The following is a 21,401-nucleotide window of genomic DNA, read 5'->3' on the forward strand; positions in this document are numbered from 1 at the left end:
TTAATTTCACCAATAAGTTTATACCTCTATATATTGTCATGATACAAGATAAACTAATAAATTATTCATAAAAATAATAATCATGTACTATATAATATTCAAATAATAATTATAAAGATATTAGTGAGATCTGTTGTCAAAGTTTTTATCATTTCGATAAACTATAATTTGGTGAAGACGTAAAAACTTGTTCTGCATAAAAAAGAAATGAATATTTAAGAAAATTTGTACAAGTGACTCATACGATACAGCAGGATCATCTTGGTTGTCAAGTGACAAATAAAACAATTTGTAAGTTATATAAAGATTTAATTTGAAAAAAGAAAATATTAAGAAATTTGTATGTGTTTTATCTTCCTGTGGGAGGAATAAAAATTTATTGAAACTATCCGTAATACTGTATGACTTGTCAATCATTTAAGTAAAAATACGAAAATGGACGTTCTAACTAAACTAAGAAATACTGTAAGCAATACTATTACTAATACTGTTCAGAATACAGCATATGGCCTTTCACAATTATCCAATGTTCTACCTGGTAATCCTGTAACTAGAGAATTTGAAGTGACCGCTCATATAGCTAGTGCTGGACCAGGATTATTATGGAAGATTTATAATGGTTACAAAAAGTCAACGAAACAACCTGCTGCTATATTTGTATTTGAGAAACGTATTCTGGAAAGATGGTCATCAAAAACAGATAGAGAACTTGTATTAGAAACATTAAAGCGAGGAATAATGCAGTTGACAAAATTAAGACATCCACAAATATTAACCGTTCAACATCCACTTGAAGAATCCAGAGACAGTCTTGCGTTTGCAACAGAACCAGTATTTGCTAGCTTGGCTAATGCATTAGGTAATATGGAAAATGTTCCCCAACCATTACCATCAAATCTAAGGAATTATAAATTACTTGATATTGAAATACGTTATGGACTCTTACAACTTGGCGAAGGACTTGCATTTTTACATGGTGACGTTAAGCTATTGCATAGAAATTTATGTCCTGAATCAATAGTTATTAATTCACATGGAGTATGGAAAATATTTGGTTTTGATTTTTGTGCCTTGAATCAAAGTACAGATAGTAAACAGGTAAATAATATTAAATAAATCAAAAGCATATAGTATTTGATTTGTATTATGTATTTATAACTTTTTTTTTAGCCAAGTTGGACATATACAGAATATGATCCTACTGCTCCATCTGTAACATGTCCTCAATTAGATTATCAAGCTCCTGAATGCATATTGGCAAGCAGTAATAGTCCATCAAGTGACATATTTTCTTTAGGCATGTTAATTTATGTTATACATTCTCCAGATAATCGGCCACTTCATGAATCACAAAATGATTTGTCCAGGTGTAAACGTTTCTTAGAAAATTTTAAAGGATCTGCTGTGTCGTCTAAATTATTTTCAATTCCAGAAAATCTTAAAGATACTACTAAACTAATGTTAAGTCATAGCCCTGAATTAAGGCCAGATCCTCATCAATTTATTAAAGTGAATATTATTTTTCAATATTTTCTTGAAATAAAATATAAATGTATTTTTAACATACGATCATATCATTTAAGATTGAATATTTTATGGATATTGGAGTAAAAACATTGAATTATTTGGATAAATTATTTCAATGGGATAATCTTCAAAAGTCACAATTTTACAAAGGTCTTCCAAAAGTTTTAAAACAAATACCACATCGTGTTATACTTCATAGAGTGTTACCATCATTGTATAAAGAATTGGTAAATCCACCAATGATTCCATTTGTATTACCAAGTATTTTGCAAGTTATGGAATCTTGTGAAGTAGAAGAATTTAGAGAACATATTCTTCCTAATTTAAAACCTGTTCTTGCATTAGAGGATCCACCACAGGTAAATGTCTTTTTAATGATATCATTACAATTCATTTTATTATACATTTCTTCTAATTAATTTCATTACTTTTTATCAGATCAGTCTCGTGTTAATGCAGCAAGTAAATTTACTATTAAAATTGTGTCCTGCGGATGTTATTAAAAGTGATATAGTTCCTATGCTTACACGCGCTTTAGAATCAGGTTGGGAACAACTTCAAGAACTTTGTTTGACAGCATTGCCAAATACAGTAAATATGATCGAAGGACCAGTTATGAAAAATGCGATATTACCTAGGATAAAAAAGATTTGTTTAAATAAGAAAAGCCAAACTAGTGCAACTTTAGGAATACGTGTTAATTGTTTATTATGTCTTGCAAAAATGTTACCAAGTTTTGACCGCTGGTTGATTTATGATGAGATATTGCCACTTCTTCAAGAAATTCCTCATACGGGAGAGCCTGCTATTTTAATGGCTATTATAGGTATATTATTGTTTATAGTATACATTTTGTTTTCTGTTACATTTGTAATTCAATATGTTTATTTACTTTTAGGAATATATAGATTATTATTAACGCATAGTAAAATGGGCATCAGTAAAGAAATATTAGCAACAAAAGTATTACCATTTTTATTGCCACTATGTGTAGAGCAAAATCTTAGCTCGTCACAATTTGAAACACTTTCTACATTGGTAATAGATATGATTAATAGAGTAACCACTGAACATAGAGAAGCTCTTAAACAATTAGACGCCGTAAGACGTGAGACACAACAATTTGAAAAAGAATTATCAGCAGCAACACAAATAACATTCCCGCAGCAAAATGTATTAAACAATATCGATGTAACACCACAGAAACCATCTGCAAATGTACTTAAGCAATCTGCTGTTATCGAAAATGGATTAACCATGGAAGAAAAGTTGAGGTACCATTATAAAAAGAATGTGATATTAAATATATATATATATATATATATATATACAAACAACAAAATATACATAATATATTTTGATCTTTTAGATTGGCACAACAACAAGAAACTCATCAAAGATTACAATCTCAAGAGCCATTAACGCCAAAAGCAATTTCATCGACTCCCAAAGCACAACCTAAAGATTTAACGGCAACGTTATTGAAAAATAATTTAGATGAATTAAATTTATCTGCATCTAAGTCGCCAAATACTCATTCAAATTACATTGGTCAAAATTTAAATGCAACGTGGAATAATCATAATGCAAATCAATTAAATTCACAATTATTGACATCACCGATGTCAAGTCAAATGATGAATTGGACCACGAAAAATGTAGCTTCACCTATTAATTGGAATTCAACTCAACAAACTTCATGGAACATGATGACGTCTCCTAACAATTTAAAGTCAAGTTGGACATCACAGAAGACGGAATTTACAAAGATGGCAGAATATGGGTCAAAAGTTAATTCTGAAATACTTCAGCCAATGACTTCACAACCTAATTTACAAACACAAGCAAAAACGAATTTGTCTAATCAAGATATTATGGACCTACTTAGTTAGTGAATAGAAATTATGTGCAATATTAAATTCACGATTAGAATTTATCAGTTGATCTACAATTTTAATACATTTCAATGATCTTTCATTAAAGGTAAATAATATATCATTTTAATAGATTATTCTAATTATCATTTTATTTTTCAATTTTATCATTCAAACCAATTTAATAATTATAACAGAATCGTTGCTACTTAATTTTAAGTAATCATGTTAACAATTATATATAGTATAATAATTGATATTTTACGAAATGATTTATTTAATTTTTTAATTTATGTGATAGATATATTTATCGATATGTGACTATATTAATTGTGATCGATATAAAGGATTGGCGAATCTGGCCATATTCGTAATATAAAATATATCAATCTATCTCATTTCATTCCTACAAGCTTATGACATAAAACAATATTATTATTTATATCAATTTAAATAAAAAGAAAATAAGTTTATATTATAGTTAAAAAAAAAATATAAAAAAAATAAAAAAATAATAAAACACTAAAACATTTCTCGTAGAAAGAAAATATTTTCTTCCATATTCTTTCTGTAACTTAATTCTCTGTTAACGAAGTAGTACTCTTAATTTCTAAAAATAGAAAAAAAAGAAATGATTCAAAAGTTCGTTCGTGTACGTACATAAAAAGCAAGTCCAATTAGTCAGACTTGAGAGGACAATCCACTCGACGATTCTATTTCTATGAAAAAGAATAGTACTCCTCGTAGTCGTGCGTTACTGGGTGTACCCATATATATATATATACATATATGGTGTAAAGAGAAGCACTAATTGTTCGACCCTTTTCATACTTTCTTTCGCAAGTATGAAAAACGTAATTGCCGAGAGAGAAAGAGAAAGGAGAGGGAGAGAGTGTGGCTCGTGCGAATCGTAGTCGTTCATGCGTTCATTCATCGAAAGCAGCCTTCTGTCATAATGCTCACCCCCGACAAGCGGTGGTGGCAGCGGCGGTGGCGGCGGCACCCCTGCGACTAAGGGGTGGGAATTACTGGCAAAAAGAGGGGGTGCCTTCATCCACCCCAACTTTAGTTGCGAACGTGCGCGTCACCTAGACGGAGTTGTTCTTCTTTTCCACGTTGAAATCCCCGTAAACCAAAGTCTATCTCTCATCATCAACTATGTCGTCGAAGTTTACCGTCCATCTCATTATTTACTAAACACTTTATGGCTTTAGTTATTTTAATTAATTCGTACAAATATCGCGAATGTAAAAATATCGATTTAATATATTTTCTTTTAAATGATAAAATGGGATATTACTTTAATAAAAGAAGCGTGTACTCCTCCCGTGACGTTTGTAATTTTATCCGGTACGCCTTTCGATATCGATTCCAGTAAACTCTACGGCTTACCATTGCCCTTCTCTCTTCTCTACTCCCTGTCAAGAACTTGACTAGATTACACCATCGTTCTTTTCTGTCCTTTTATACACCATACGATTTATTACCCTATAAGAGAACCGATATTTATATTATATGTATATGTATATATATATGTATGTATATATGTAAACGTGGACGCGTTGTTTGAATATCGTTTACTTTTTGTGTGCAAATTATTTGATTTATTTTTTTATGGGGATTTCAACGTAAATTCTTCATCACAATGGGAAACCTTCGTATTAAAAAGGTTGATGTATACCAGTGTGTATCGTATAACAGAGAGAATGCAATAAGCGTAAGTGAAGTCTCTCTTTTTTTTTCTTTTCTTTTATTCAATGAATCCTATTTCAAAACGTTTAAGGATTGTATTTATAAAGATTTTTAAATGATATATGTTTTGAGATTTAATTGTTTTATTATATTAGTATATATCATTTAAATAATAACATAAATTAATATATCTTTTTTGTAATGTAACATCATTGCGATTTCGTAATAATATTTGAAATGATTTGATGTATAATATTATGCAAAGTACTATTAATTTTCATTGTTTTTTATTGTTATATTTTTGCGTACATATTTAATTATTATTATTTGTTATAAACATCATTTAATTGTAAGTTGTTACAGTTGTTTTTTTCATAATATTGGAAATTGATAATCTTAGCGTGTATTATCTTCATAGATGAAATATTCTGTTTCTTTTTTTCCCCGAAATATTTTACAACAGATTCTACGACGAGTAAATAATTAATACAAAATTGTATATTAATTAAAAATAGAATTTAATTTAAATATTTATTATTTACATTTGTAATGTATTATTTTTGTATTAAATAATCCTAACAGCAAAAAATCAGTAATCTGCGAATTCATCGTACTTAACGGATGAACGAATAAGAGAGAGAATCAAATTACATTTCGTATCAAAGATAAAAGAAAAAAAAATAGATAAAAAAGAAAAAAAAGAGGATTATTTTACCGATTTTGCCGAAGAGATCGAATGCTCAGAATGACCACAGAAATTTTTCAACATGGCGATAATGAATCTGTCTACCCTTGTCAGGCAACAACGCAGGGTGTGAAACGTAGCATAGAACACCGTACCGTTGTAAATTGGACGAGAAATATTTTGCAAATATAAATTAAAAAATACAAAAAAACAAAAACAACTAATAAAGATTCAATTTATCTTGATAGATAAATAAATAGAAAAAAAAAGTACAGATAAAAGTATCACGAAGATTTGTTTTCGTGATAGTTGTCGTCGTCATCATCATCATGATTATAAACAAGAAAATGTAATAATAATTTTCTATAGGAGACAACAAAATTAATCGGTACAATTATAAAATGTTAATGAAATAATGAATAATATTAATAAATGAAAGAAACGATAAATTTACATCGAATGATTTTGTAGGGATCATCATCGTCGTCTGGAAAAAAATAAAAATAAAATAAAAATAAAAAACAAAATAAAAAAAATAATACAAGTTGAGGAAGTGGAGATGACTTGGTCATTCGAATGGTCAACGCTAGGAGTATTGATTCTTCTTCTCCTTAACTGTGGTAATTACTTGCGTGCTTATTCGCGCGGGTCATTAAACCAAGCATGCACATTATGTTATTATTATTACTCTGTTTGTATTTACTATATTTGTTAGAAAAAAAAAGGAAAAAAAAAAGAAAGCAAAAGATAAAGAAATATTTACGAAAGATTTTGATCGATCGATCGATCGATCGATCATTTAATCGTAGGTACATCAAGATCTATCGCGAGTATCAACGAACCACCAATTTTATTAAAAGTCATAGTTCCAGCGTCTCATGTTGCATTGTCCGGTGATCTAACAATTTTGATATTGGAATCATCTCAAGAAAGATTTTCAACGATTCCAAACGAAATACAAACGGATGAAAAAGAAATTGTTGAAGAAAATACTACAGAAATTTTTCTTGATAATCCACTTATTTTAAGGTAAAATTATATTTTTATTTTATTTTATTTCTTTTTCTTTTTCTTTACTTTTCGTCCTCGAATATATCGAACTGCTGTTACTGATTTATTCAATTCTTTGTATTATTAAATAATTAATCTGTTTGTATAAATTCGATAGAGTATTATTTCTAAATGGACTTACATCGGAATTAATCGGCGAATTTCCATTGGACACTTTACCGGAAAAAGGTGAAAATGTTACCTTAACGATACCCTGTGGATATTTTTCAAGAGGTGGAACTTATACTTTGCAATTGCAATATAAATTTTCGAAAGTACCGTCAAAGATAACTGATATCGCTGATTTGTCGACCATTCAGGTATCGATCCATCGATATTTTCATTTTATTTCAAAAATATCTTTACAAATACTATCTCTTTTATTTATAATATTTTTTTCAGATGAGCAATGCATTAGATGTAAAGTGGCCAACTCCGTCATTATTTTTGGAACGTCAAAGATTTACGACTTATCCAAACGTACCAATATCAGCTACTTTAAGGTACAAAGAAATCTTTTGTGAACCTTCAGAAAAGGTTCCAGCTGCAGCCTACACGTTACAATTAATTTACTGCGGTTCCAGTACAGTAGCGTGCGATCCACAAAACAAAAGTCGTGTTCAAGTAAATAAAAAAAACACAAATCTAAATACTTTTAATTATAATTAAACAATTGTTAAAATATTTCATTTATTTTTAGGTCCTTTATCATGAAGAAATAAAAGGATTTCCTACGGAAAAGCATATTATACTTCATTGCGAGTATTTTGGTCTTGCCGGTGATTATGCTATTAGATTAAAAGCATCACCAGCAAATCCAAATGCACCTACGACTAGTGCATATATCAAAGTAAGTTGAATAGATAATAATCAGAAATAATGATCATTTTGATTTCGTATAAAAAATAATGAATTTTTTAACGTGTAGGTTGATTGGTCGGAAGAATTTGTCTTCAGTGTTCATGCACGATCGATTTATCCTTGTGAAGGATCAAGAGGTGTACCAGTTATATTCGAATATCCATCCTGCCGACTTCAAGGGGACCGTGTGCGAGTTTATGGTCGTCTTAGGGCCAATGTTCAATCACTCGCACCACCTTCCACCCTTCATTACATAGCAGAACTCAAAGCTGTACCAGGGAAACACACGTTGACTTTCGAATGTGACATATTTAAAGAAAAATTTATCGAGTATTGTTTCGTTTATGTCAGTCAAGCCATAACAGGGGCGATGGCTGAAGTGAAACTTTCTTGTATTCCAACGTTCCCTTTTAAAGGTAAGAAATGGATTTAAAAAAAAAATGGTGAAATAGTTTGTTAATTTTTTTGAAACGTTTAGAAAACGATGCTGGTGGTTGGGGATCGTGGAGTCCATGGACACCATGTAGCAGTTCATGCATCGGTGGAATTAGAAATCGTTACAGATTTTGCGACAATCCACCTCCTAGATATGATACTAAATTTTGTCAGGTACGTATGATTAATTTTATTCCGTTACTTTCAAAGTTTCATCAGTATTTGTTGATTTCAGGGTAAAGCCGTTGAAACGGAATCCTGTGGTGGATCTTTATGGCTTGGTTTACGTGATACATGGAATATGGCTGATTGGGATTGTCATCATGGTACCGAATTAGCTGCCATACGACCAGAAGTTACAGCACAGATCGGAGTTAAATGTCGTTGCGGTTGTTTGATTACGCTCGGTGAAGTAACATCGAGAAAAATTTTAGCAGCTAATACACAGGCTTGTCCTGGCCGTTCGTTTTGGTTGGTTGAGGTAAATATTGTGCATTATCAAAGAAAAAAGAATAATATTTTGAATATTGACATTAATTGAAATTTTATTTGATTGCATATATATAGGCAAGACAAAACTTTGTAGTCAGATTGCACGTAGATCAAGCACAATTTCCATGCCCAGGACAATATTTTCGTGTACGAGACGGCGATTCATTGAGTGCTAATCTTTTAACAGATATAGCTTTTGATAAGTCTATACCATCAACGAGAACAATTATTTCTACTGGTGAACATTTATTGTTAGAATTCTTCAGCGATGAAATAACAGCGGCTGGTGAATCTTGCGTCGGTGGTTTTCTAGCTCATGCTGTCATTATTTGTACGTATATTTCAAAATGTATACAAATTTGTATACAAGGTTAAGATTTTGCATTATATTTTGTAGATAAACCACGAGAAAGGAATGATACGTTAATGTCGGTGCCTTTTAAACATAATTCCACGTCCGTCGTCGGTGAATGGATATTTTGGATGACACCCGCCCATTTAGTTGCGGCGTCTTTATTAATGTTAATATTTTTCATATCTATTTCTCTAGCATTGCAATTTGCCTTTAAATATAGGAAATATCATATCGCCGAGGATTTGGATAATTTGAGCGAATATTCTGGTGAGTTGTAAACAAAATGTTGTTGTATCATCCTTTTTACTTTAACATTCATTATTTTTAGTATGTAGCGATTCTGGACCAAATACAGTGAGACGCGAGAAGACTTTATCTTCCGCAACTTTAATCTCCGAAGTAGTTTCTTTGGTCAGATTATCAAGAAGAGGTACACCCAATCATATGAAACTTGAAAGCACATCGTGCGGAGCTGAAGAGGATTATGATAGTTCTGAGACACAAGCAGAGTATGATATTTATCGATTACATTATGTTAAATATTAAAATGTAAGTTAACAAAATATAATATTTAATAGATACGAGGATGAAACTACTGCAAGATCAGGTACATTGAAGTTAAATGATTCTGAAGCTAGTGGCTCACAAAATACTATAGTTTCTAGCAAGGACATTACCGAGAGCGTATCTTTCATGTCAAATATCGTTTTTGTTGGTCAGCCTGAAGTGAAATATGCTAGACCTGTGAAGTATGTATTTACGTATAACAAAAGAAATTGATTATTGTAAGAAAAGATAATAAAATAAAATCAATGTTTACGATTATTAGATTACGAACGATAGGATTACAAAGTCCTACGTTCGATCAAGATTCAATTGCAGACGAGAGTAAAATTCAAATTGCATCGGATGATAGTACGAACAATGGAAAGCTTTGTCAATATGATCCTAGCAATGTTTTGCGAGGCAAGGTAGGATTAAAAAATTAATTGAAATAATAAAAAATCATCAGAATACTGTTGTTAGTATTTTTAATTGTTTCAATAGGAATTTTCTCCCGTACGAATGTATTCTAACGTCCCAACTTTGCGTACCGGGAAGGAAACGAAAGATCGTAGAAATCGGGAACGTCTACTTCACGGGCCAGGATCGGAATACAGTATAACTAATCCCGAAATGGATTTGGAGTTGGACTACTATGACTACAATGTTGCGAATGCAGGTGCCGCTCCTGGTTCCTATCTGGGTATGGACCCAGCTTTCTTAGTCTGGATACCACCGTTGTTGTCTTCGGATTCTGATATCATTCCCATGGAAAATGTAGACAGTCGTCTGATGATGGAAGGACAACTAGGAAGGGAAGGACTGGTGCTAGGTACGGAAGGAGCTACTTTAACTCCCAGCGAGTATAGAAGAATGAAAATGTTGAGACCTGGCGAATCCAAATCAAATTTAGGTATTTGTCCTAATACCGAGCAAAATCAAGGTGATACTTTAAAGAAATGCGAATCCAAAGGTAACTTTCTCTCGGATGAGGACTCCTATGATGGTAAGGAAATGTTGATTGAACGACTACTTCCTATTCATCGAATCCTTGAAGATTCTAGAATCAGAGTGAGCGAGGAATCGTTGTCCAGTCAAGCATTTAGAGATAGAACGATATTACAAAATATTATTCCTAATCGACTTTACGATAATAATTCAACGTCTATTTCTAAATCTGAATCAAATGTATCACCAGAAAAGATTGTTGATCAATCGTTGGTAGAACAGAAACAAGCGAATCTTCCGAATTCGTCGAAAGGTAATAATCGAAGTGGTATTACCAATGTTAATAGTGTCGATAATAATGTCGTCCAGGTAGAGGATAAAGATAAGAATGTAATAAAATCACCATTGAGCGTTAAACGTAATCGTCCGGATGGTAGTTATTCCAAATTATTGTCATACGTTGGATATAAACCGAAAAGTAGTAGTACTGTTCAGACTGACGAAAAGAAAAACGATGAATTAATCGTTGGTAATGAAAATAATAGCGAACAGAATACGAATGATAATGCGAAGGACAATGAAAAGTCCAAATCGTTACTTTCTAATTTAGATCTAACTAACGTTATGCAATACAAGTACAAAGATTTCACGAATTTTACTCAACCGTGTGAAAATAACAAACATCTAGATATCGTTAATATTCCTATGACGGAATTATCACGTGGTTGTATGAAATCTCCCGTTAAAGTTCATAAACAGGTGGATAAGAAAAGAATAGTTGTACCGCAAGAAGAAATTCTAAGTCCCGATTATGGTGTTGAAACCGATATGAAGGATGAATCGCACGAATCTTTTTACGATTTAATTCGAGAATCTGAAAATGAAATTAAATACGCGGACGAGGACGACGAATATATTGATAATAAAGTCAGTACATAAAAAAAAAATATAACGTCAAATCAAATGATAGAAATCAAAAATGAAAATCAAAGAAATGAAGGGATGTTCGCCGTACTCGCCATCTTTTTTTTTTTTTTTTGTTTTTTTAAAGAAAGGAGCCTCCGTCCCAAGTAATTTCAATCTTCGTGATCATATTAATTTCATATGCCAAAGAATTCATTTTTTTAATTGTAAATATTAATTATACAGTGTCACTATTTAATATAACTATCGTTACAATAGTAAGAAAGGAAAACAAAGAAAAAAAATTAATCAATGTGTCTAAATAGCACACTGCAATGATTCATAGAAATATTGTTATAGTTCTTGCAGCTACCCTTTGAAAAATTAATATATATTCCAATGAAAAAAAAAAAAACAAATGAATTACTATATCTAACTACTATATAAATATATACATACATATATATATAGATCGCCATACTTCCTCTACTTTGCTGAACTTTTGATACGTTAAACAACAAGATTAAAGAGAAGAATCAAAGTAAAAATAAAAAATAAAACAAATTAAAAAAAAAAAAAGCAGAAATTATTGACCGTGCCTTAGGAGATTAAAAGAATTGTTGCTAATTGTACTATTTCATCCATTTGTAGTAAATTCATTGAAAGTTTTTCACATAAAGTTGAAATTATTCTAGAATCTAGATATTTTTTCAAATTTCAATTTATTAATTAAATAAATAATACTTAGAAGAAAGTAGTACATCACGTAAACACATATCACGAGGCATTTAAAAGCCTTATTAGATTAAAAATATTAGAAAATCATCGATTACCTCAAAACCATTGGAACATAATATTTTCGCTTAAACATTTAAATGTAATTATACATACTTATTGCTTATTAATTGTGACAATTTGAGAAAATAACAATATATACTTAGATATATATCGTATATATAATTTTTGAAGTATATCTATGAAATAGCATATATATAATATGGGGCGCAGGAGCCCATTAATTTTCAATGGCTTCATATGGAATTTATACATTATCCCCTTTAATCGATCTTATGTTAGTTAGAACGTATCGAAAGTATCTGTAAATCGATAGAGGAAGAATCTTTCATTATCTTCAATATGAAACGAAGCCAATGCAAGGCTCCTCTTCGTATTAGAAATTAAAAAAAAAAAAAAAAGAAAAATACCATGAACGGCTTCTGCTTTGTCATTTCAATAGAAACACGTAATTAAATAGCATTCAATTTCATTCAATAGATTTCGAAATTTTTGATTTTATAGTTAACATATCAAGCTGTTAATAATATTAATAAAACGTTTAAGATTTCATTTGTACGATTATAAATAATTCACAATGAAAGAGGAGCCTTGTACAACAGATTATCCTTGAAATAATATTAATATACATAATGAAAATATTCATTGATTTGTAATCAAATCAAAAAAGAGGAATTGAATTGAAGTTAACTAAACATACGTTATGGTCAAAGTTCCTCTAACGTGTTTTTGGAAACCAACTTTCAACGCGAGTATTGGCGATCTAATCAATTTCTATCGGATATCAAAAAAAGAAAAAGAAAGTACATTTTGTACTTTGATTAAAAAAAAAAAAGAGAGAGAAGAAGAAGAACAGAAAGAGATAAAAAGTTATAAAACTTTAGTATCGTTGAACAAGCTCGTTTAGATAAAAAATAATAATAATAATAATAAACAAATAAAAAGGAATGAGTTAGATGCAAAAAAAAAACGCATGCATCTGCCTTAGAAGAATAATATAAAAAAAAGGAATAATCGATTACTCAACACATTGATCTCTTTACTGCGTAGACTCAGGCCAATTTAAAATAAAAAAAAGAAAATAAAAGGGATGAAGAAAGAGTTACCAATGCGAAAGAACTCGTGTGAATTATTATAGATTTTTGCCTTAAGACTGCCATAACGTGTTAGGAGAGGAGAGCAATATTATTAAAAAAAAAAAAAAAAAAAAAAAGAAAAAAAGAAAAAACAAAGAAAGAAAGAAAGAACAAAAAAAAATTTAAAAAATAGACAAAAGAAAAAAATGAAAAATAATGAAACATCCAAATAAATGACAAAACTTTATTGAAACTGTATATAATAGATTATAACAATAAGGAATACGCCTGCGATCAGATGTATATGTATTTTAGATATGTAAGGTTAACGCAGATTATATGTATTTGATCTTATAATGAAAAAAGGGTACAAATTACAGATCTATATGTTTTTAGTGCATTTGTATATATACATACATACATACATCAATCAATCAATCAATCACATTTACACATACACGCACACGATAAGAGAGAGCGAGAGAGAGAGAGAGAGACTCACATGTGGGACACTTATTTTACATTGATCTAGGTGTATATTTATTTATTCGGAATATTTTTAATTCATCATTTTGCATTATTATTATATATCACAAACAAATGTCATTCAATATTTATACGTATTTGATTATATGTTATCTATGGCATTATTGAACTTCATTAATTGTCAGTCAAATTAATATCATACATTTTAGCATAATATTTTTCTCCATGGATTATTATTATTCTTCTTCTTCTTCTTCTTCTTATTGTGCAATAAATATTTCAAAGTCAATAATATGTCGCGAGATAAAGAAAAGAAAAAGAAAAAGAAAAAAAAGAAAAGATAATTAATATGAATACAGTTTTGTTTTTTTTGTATTATAATTAATGTTGTATATTACCGATGTAAGAAAATCTATTTGGAATTGATTTCATTTTATAAACATTTATTTCATTTTGTCCGTTTTATAAATAATCGACATGAAAATAAGTTGAATATTTTTGTCGAACGATCGGAATACATATATGACCTCTCTGTGTGTGACCTGTCTATAAAAAATAATACATAAGAATATCCATTTTATACTAATAATAATTCGCGAAAATCATGATGATTTTTGCTTTTTTCTTTTTTTTTTTTTTTTGTAATCTCTTCTTATATCTTAAGAAGCTTTTATCGTTTATCCTGCTTTATAATAAATTTATTAAAACTTTTGTTAAATGCGATCGTTTTATTTCAATTAAATGTATTCATAATATCAATCTCACAAAAATCAAATTTTTAATAACCTATTAAGTTAATTTATAATTAATAGATTTGTTTGTTTTGTTTTTTCTTCATATCCATTTTGAATTTGAATGTGTCTTCATCAACTTGTAAAAATTCGACCAATCAGATTACAAGATATAAAGCTACGCATGCGCATATCGTTTTATGTCTGACCAATGAGATTCGTCTATGTTTAACAATTTGGAATATAACCATTCATTTTACCATTATAAAATTAATAAAATATTCCTATTATTATTATTTGATATGTTTAAATTAAGTTAATAAACGTAATCTCTGATTCGTTGAAATTTGATTAATGATATTTTCAAATAATTGAAATTCCTCCAATCAGATGTAGGGAATTTTTTGTGTTCAATCGTTTGAACGAATTATTTTTTGAAATGTCGGAGTGTACTGACTAAAAGACAAATTGGTTAACCAAGTTTGTAAGTAAATAATTGTAAATAACCGTTTAAATTAATTGAATTGACGTTTTAAAATCAAAGTTGGTAATATTCTTTATATAAGAAACATATTATTATAATCTAATATATATATTAATGTTGTAGTCTTTAATTAATGGAACATTAATTTTGACATTCGATTGTAAATCATTTTGTTTATTTGAATTGAAAGAAAATCAAAAATGTCTCGAATACGTCAACTGTCTATATGTGGTGTTCGAAATTTTGACGATCAAGAACAAGCCAGAATACGTTTTGGTCGTCCTTTGACACTTATTCTTGGTGCAAATGGTACTGGAAAAACAACATTGATAGAATCATTAAAATTTGCCACAACCGGTGATTTTCCACCAGGCTCTGATAGAGGAAAATCATTTATTCATGATAAAAGATCGGTAGAATTTCGTTTAGTAAGTATAAACTAAATATTAGTAATTTTCTTTAATAGTAATAGGAAAGTATTATAATAATGAATAATAATATTATTTTTTGATGACAGGTTAAAGGTTGTGTCAAAGCTGAATTTGTAAGTGCTAATGGAAATACTTATACGATAAGTAGAGTGATTGAATGTGTACGTAACAATTCAGGATCCAAATTCAAAACGGTAGACAATACACTAAGTAGAAAAGAAAAGGGAGCAAGCAAAGTATGTAATTATTTATAAATTAAAACATATACTTTATTATTTTATTTATATCCTTTTTATATATATATTTTTTTTTTTTTTTTTTTTTTATACAGGCGGTTTCAATAACAAACCGGTGTATTGATATAAACACCGAAGTAGTAACTGCAATGGGTGTTTCCAAAGCGATCTTGAATTATGTGATATTTTGTCATCAAGAAGAATTTAGTTGGCCATTGGATGATGGAAAGAAATTAAAGGAAAAGTTTGATGAGATATTTGAAAGTGTGAGATTCAACAAAGCACTTGAGAATTATTTGAAATGTATTAAAAATTTGGAACAAAATATACGCATATTGAAAGTAGAAAAAGATTCATTTAAAAATGTTGTCAATGAAGTTGAAGACAAAGAGAAAAAACGTCAAAATACTAAAGACAGATTAGAAGAGGCTACGAATGAAATAACTGCAATTGATAAAGAACTTGAGACTGTAATTGAACAAATTCAAGAATTAGAACAAATAGATGCAAAGTATAAAGCATTAATGGATGAAAAAGGTACGACATATCTTTCAAATATGTAACTTAAACCACTTTATTGGTTTCATTGCACAATGACACACTGTTCTTTTTATGCATTATGAGAATTTGTTTTTTAATGACAATAAAAATTCATTTCAATGTAGACAAAAAGAAATTCGAATATGATATGAACAAAAAACAAATTGAATCATTGCAAGAAAATATACAACTTTTTAAAGGAACCATGAGAGAATTATCTAATCAATTAGAATTATACGACAATAGTTTAGCAGAGAAAGCTGCTGAAATAACACAGGTATATTGTTTAAACATTTTATTATCATTTGATATAAAAAAAAAATAAACACAACTCCAATTCAAATGAATTTATTTAAATAAATATTCCATTTTTCGTAGGTAGAAGAAAAATTGCAACGAATTTCATCGAATGAAACTAAGATAACAAATGCAGTAACGGAGAAGAAAATTTCTGTTGGTACATTGAAAGAAAAATTGCAAGATCAAGAGAAAAAAATAGCTCATCGTAATAAAACACTTAATGATATGTTATCCAAATGGAATATGAAAACTGTAATTGATGCAGATTCGTCCAATACTGGTATGATACTTTTATTATACACATATAATTGTTTGTTTCTAATAACAATATAAATTATATTGATTTGAACAAATAGAAGATCTTGTTAAAAAGCTTGAAGACAAAGTAGAAAATCTCAAACAAGTGGCAGAGGTTAAAAGACAAAAACGAAATATGGCAGAGGAAAAACTTCAGAAAGAAGTTGATGTATTGCGTTCTGAACATTCGAAAATAGAATCAGAGATAAATATTAAAAATAATGAAGTTATTGAAATCAAAAATCAAGTGGAAAGTGTTCAAAATGAAATTTCTATGGTTAGTGTATTATTTGTCAAAAATATTAAGGACAAATGTGTGTGTATGTTTAAATATTATTCTATTTATTTTTAGATTGGAGCTTCTGCTAATAAATTAAATTCTTTAAAAGAAAATGTTGCACTTGTGAATAAAACAATTGAAGATCTTTCCAAATCTTGTGATAGTACTTCACTCAATGATCAGATAAATGCTGAAATGTCTTCAAGAGATTCAATGGAAACTGAGATAAATACTTTAGACGAGGAGATAGAAGTTTTACACAAACATGCTACGTTACAAGCTGAAATATCATTACACAAATCGACAATGAAAGCAAAGGAAGAAGAAATACAGTGTTTTAAAAAGAAACATGAAGATGCAATTAAAATGTTGCTTGAAACTAATGAATTACCTCATACCAAATTAAAAGATAAATTGGTTCCTGCACAAAAGAAATTAGTTAGTGTGATTTGAATTATTTCATTTAATATTTCTCATGGATATTAATAATATTAATTTTTTTTTTTTAGATGGATCGTATAAAAACAATAAGTAGTGATATACAAACAGAGCAACAAAAATTAATAAGTTTGAAAACAACATTGAAATGTAATAAAGAAGAACTTGAAAAGAAAATTTCAGAATTGGATTGTTAGTATTGTTATAAACAATAGACAAATTTATATATGTATATTGTTATAAATAAGGCTTTATGCATTTAGTTATTTATTACTCAATTGCAATTTTTTTTGCTTTTAGCTAATAAACAGAAAGTATCTTCTATTTGTTATTATAAAGATTTTGACGAAATATTATTGTTACAATCGAAAAGAGTAAAAGATCTTCAAGATAAAAGAGGAATGCACGCGTATCAAAATACAGCTTATAAAGAATACATGAAACAATTCAAAGAACAAGATCCTTGTTGTCCTTTGTGCCATAGAAATTTTGATAAATCATATAATATAGATAATTTGATCAAAGAAATGGAAGAAGAAATTGAAAATCAGCCAGTGATTCTTAAACGTTGCGAAAATGAATTGAAAGCTCAACAAAATAAATATGACAATATGTTACAATTGAAACCAATTATTGAAAAGATAAATGTCGTTGAAGAAATTGAATTACCTCTATTAGAGTAAGTTGTATCAATTTATTCAACTTGTTCTTTTTTTTGTATTTGATTATCAATTTTTTAAATTAAATATAATGTTCCATTATATTATTCTTATGTGTTGTAAAAATCAGAGATAGTTTACAAAGTACAGAAGAACAAATAAAAAAACATGAAACAAGTATAGAAGAGAAAGAAAAATTAAAAGCTATTCCTGAAGATATTTTGAATAAATCGAAAAATGTATTCGAAGATATTATGCTTTGGGATCGATTGATAGATGAGACGAATAATCTTAAAGAAAAAATACGTAATATTGAAAATGTCGTGTCTAAAACAGGTATGATAAAATTAATAGAAAAATAATAATATCATTGTAATTATGACTTATCTATCATATTTTATTTAGGAACTAAAAGTACCAGAACTGTTTCCGAAGCACAAGCTCGTAGAAATTCATTGAAAGTTTCTTTAAAAGATACTCGTAACAAAATACAACGATTACAATCAGAATTAAATACATATAAAGAAAAATATCAACATGCTTGTGAAAAACGAAACACGTTATATGAACAACAATTGAAAATAGAATCAAATATGAAAAATTTGGGTAATCTTGAAAGTAAAAAAGAGGATTTAAATTTACGACAAACTACGTTAAAAGAATCAGTGCAAAAATTACGAGATAATTTGTTGACTGCAGATAATAATTTAGAAATAGCTGTTTCTCAGTTGGATCAATTAAAAGTATATTATATTTACGTTTGTTTTTTTTTTTTTTTTTTTTTTTACATATAATATGTATAACATGTATACAATTTATATTTCATTTTTATTGTACATCTAGAAAGAAAATTGGGAAAAAGAAAAGGTGGATAGAACGGCAATTACAGATGGAGAAAGACAATTATTTGAATTAAATAAAATTCAGAATGAAGTTAATGCATTTGATAATTGCAATATTCCTGATACATTAGCAAAATTGGAACTTGAAATACAAGCATTTGAAAAAACAATGAATGAAAATACTACGAAGAAACAAAAGTTAGAAGCACAGTTAAAAGATTTGAAGGATGCTATTAGTCAACAAGAAACACGTAAAAGAGATTTGAGTGATAATCTTGAATTGAGAAAACTTCAATTTACTGCAGAGGAATTACAGCAACAATATCAAAGCTTGAATGAAAAGATTGAAAATATGAATCGCAAAGAAATGATTGAAAATTGGAAAAAGTATCAAAGTCGTGAACAAATTTTATCACAGAAGGTAAATTATTATACAAGTATAAATAATTAATGAATATAATTTGTTCTTTTTTTTTTACCAAACATGATTTTATAGAAAAATGTAGCTATAGGAAAACAAGAAGAATTACAAAACTTGTTGTTGCAATATAATGAAGAACTTAAAAAGGAGTGTTATAGATTAGCTCGTAAAAATTACATGGAAAAATGTATTGAGTTAACGGTAATAATCAAAATGACATGTTTATTTGTCATTTATTTTCTTTCCCTTTTACGTACTGATATTTATTATGAACGATATTATTTAGATACAAAATGAAGTAATAGCAGATTTAAGAAAATATTGCAAAGTATTAGATGCTGCAATGATGAAATATCACAAAGAACGTATGGAGAGTGTAAATAAAATAATTAAAACTCTGTGGAATGCTATATACATTGGTAATGATACAACTTGTATAGAAATTCGTACAAATGATACAATAGGTACAGGATCTGCTGCACGTAGATCTTACAATTATAAATTAGTTCAAATGAAGAATGGAATGGAAATGGATATGCGAGGACGGTGTAGTGCAGGACAAAAAGTAAATCATTTTATTTATATAACATAATAAATTTATGTTTTATTTGAAGAGTATTATTATATAAACAAATATTTTAGGTTTTAGCATCAATCATTATAAGACTTGCATTAGCTGAAACTTTTTGCAAAGATTGTGGAGTTCTTGCGCTTGATGAGCCAACTACAAATTTAGATGAAGAAAATGCAAATAGTTTAGCAAATGCTCTTAATATGTACGTAGTGTATTCTTTTTTATAACAACAAATGTATATATATATATATATAAAAAAAAGTAATAATTTATCTTCTTTAGGATTGTAAAGTCTAGATCTCGATATCAAAAGAATTTCCAATTAATTGTGATTAGTCACGATGAAAAATTTTTAGTTAAACTTTCTCAGTTAAATAATAGCTGTGGCTATTATGAACTTTATCGTAAAGAGAAGTATGTTTTGATTATTTTTTTCTTTTTTTTTTTTTTTTTTTTTTTATTAAAAAACGACATATTGCATATTGTATAAATATAAATATTTTTCTTTTATTTAGTGGTCTATCATCAGTTCGATTTCGTGAAACAGGATCAAATCCTGTTAGTGATCTGCATTTTAAATTAGATTATCAGACATCTGAGGACGAGGAACGTGATAACTCCGAACAGCTAAGAGCTAAAAAAAGAACTTATGTTAATATCAGAGACAATAATGATGATGATGATGATGATGATAATGAAAGAAACGAAAATGAAAACAGACCACAAAAGAAACGATTTGTTTGTAATTTCTAAAAATGAAAAATTGATGAAATATCTTCTTGTAACTTTATTTGTATTACATATTTATAATATGTATTTAATCATGTATATTATTGGGTAATTTTAAATATTCATAACACCTTTTCCTTTTTTATTATTAATTATAAGATAAATATATATATATATATATATTTTATATGAATATTTGATATTTCTTATTTCCATAAATATTTCATTTAATGTAAATATAAACATTGTAATTTGATTTGCATATACTGGTCAGTGTCCATGTTTTTATATCTCCGTCGGTAAAACAGATTCGCGGCATTTGTATAATTTGAAATTTTTGTCCACTCTATACATGCAATATGGTTCGTGTATGTAAGTACGTACAATGTGAAAATTGTAACAAAAGTATTATTCGAGCATTATTATTTTGACAACTGGTGTAAAGTGAATTATAATATTAAATAGATTGATGTTATTAATGTAAATGTTTTACAATATATGTAGATGCAAGTGAGAAACAGGTTACATGCATTCATATGCGTGTTAATCTATCAAATTATAATTTACAACCTCTCTAATTTTTGTCTTTGACGTAAGTGGTATATAATCTATCAATATAATTAATAATTATTAATAATATTAATCATTAATTAATGAGCAATATAATATTTCAATGAATTTTTAGGTTATAATTTATTTGTAACTATTTATCTTGAT

At 28.5% G+C, this 21,401-nt stretch overlaps 3 protein-coding genes across 4 annotated transcripts; all 3 read left to right on the forward strand.

Moving 5' to 3' along the window:
* Positions 1 to 39: 39 nt before the first annotated feature.
* On the forward strand, positions 40 to 6,314 carry LOC107069335 (SCY1-like protein 2). The gene is made up of 8 exons (XM_015326570.2): positions 40 to 1,098; positions 1,171 to 1,509; positions 1,584 to 1,886; positions 1,966 to 2,353; positions 2,426 to 2,801; positions 2,897 to 5,118; positions 5,676 to 6,166; positions 6,250 to 6,314. The coding sequence occupies exons 1-6, from the start codon at positions 436 to 438 to the stop codon at positions 3,417 to 3,419; spliced, it is 2,592 nt and encodes an 863-aa protein (XP_015182056.2). The 5' UTR covers positions 40 to 435; the 3' UTR covers positions 3,420 to 5,118; positions 5,676 to 6,166; positions 6,250 to 6,314.
* On the forward strand, positions 6,263 to 13,615 carry gogo (thrombospondin-1 like protein golden goal). Its single transcript, XM_015326566.2, has 14 exons — positions 6,263 to 6,398; positions 6,588 to 6,807; positions 6,947 to 7,148; positions 7,231 to 7,452; positions 7,529 to 7,678; positions 7,757 to 8,105; positions 8,168 to 8,298; positions 8,360 to 8,605; positions 8,692 to 8,947; positions 9,014 to 9,238; positions 9,300 to 9,480; positions 9,550 to 9,720; positions 9,801 to 9,942; positions 10,019 to 13,615. The coding sequence occupies exons 1-14, from the start codon at positions 6,338 to 6,340 to the stop codon at positions 11,399 to 11,401; spliced, it is 3,939 nt and encodes a 1,312-aa protein (XP_015182052.1). The 5' UTR covers positions 6,263 to 6,337; the 3' UTR covers positions 11,402 to 13,615.
* A 143-nt stretch (positions 13,616 to 13,758) lies between these two features.
* Positions 13,759 to 21,276, forward strand: rad50 (DNA repair protein rad50). Of its 2 annotated transcripts, none has more exons than XM_015326578.2 (18): positions 13,759 to 14,937; positions 15,061 to 15,365; positions 15,455 to 15,604; positions 15,700 to 16,141; positions 16,270 to 16,421; positions 16,523 to 16,724; positions 16,801 to 17,018; positions 17,094 to 17,459; positions 17,531 to 17,651; positions 17,760 to 18,138; positions 18,249 to 18,454; positions 18,524 to 18,861; positions 18,962 to 19,381; positions 19,457 to 19,582; positions 19,668 to 19,946; positions 20,024 to 20,157; positions 20,238 to 20,369; positions 20,471 to 21,276. In XM_015326578.2, the coding sequence occupies exons 2-18, from the start codon at positions 15,138 to 15,140 to the stop codon at positions 20,706 to 20,708; spliced, it is 4,131 nt and encodes a 1,376-aa protein (XP_015182064.2). In that variant the 5' UTR covers positions 13,759 to 14,937; positions 15,061 to 15,137; the 3' UTR covers positions 20,709 to 21,276. The 2 variants fall into 2 exon arrangements, with proteins under 2 accessions (XP_015182064.2, XP_015182065.2); XM_015326579.2 differs by having other exon boundaries at positions 15,128 to 15,365.
* Positions 21,277 to 21,401: the final 125 nt, after the last annotated feature.

Source organism: Polistes dominula, unplaced genomic scaffold, assembly GCF_049000335.1.
Source record: "Polistes dominula isolate Pdom_NZ unplaced genomic scaffold, Pdom_raw_medaka contig_83, whole genome shotgun sequence".
Classification (NCBI taxonomy): Eukaryota; Metazoa; Arthropoda; class Insecta; order Hymenoptera; family Vespidae; genus Polistes; species Polistes dominula.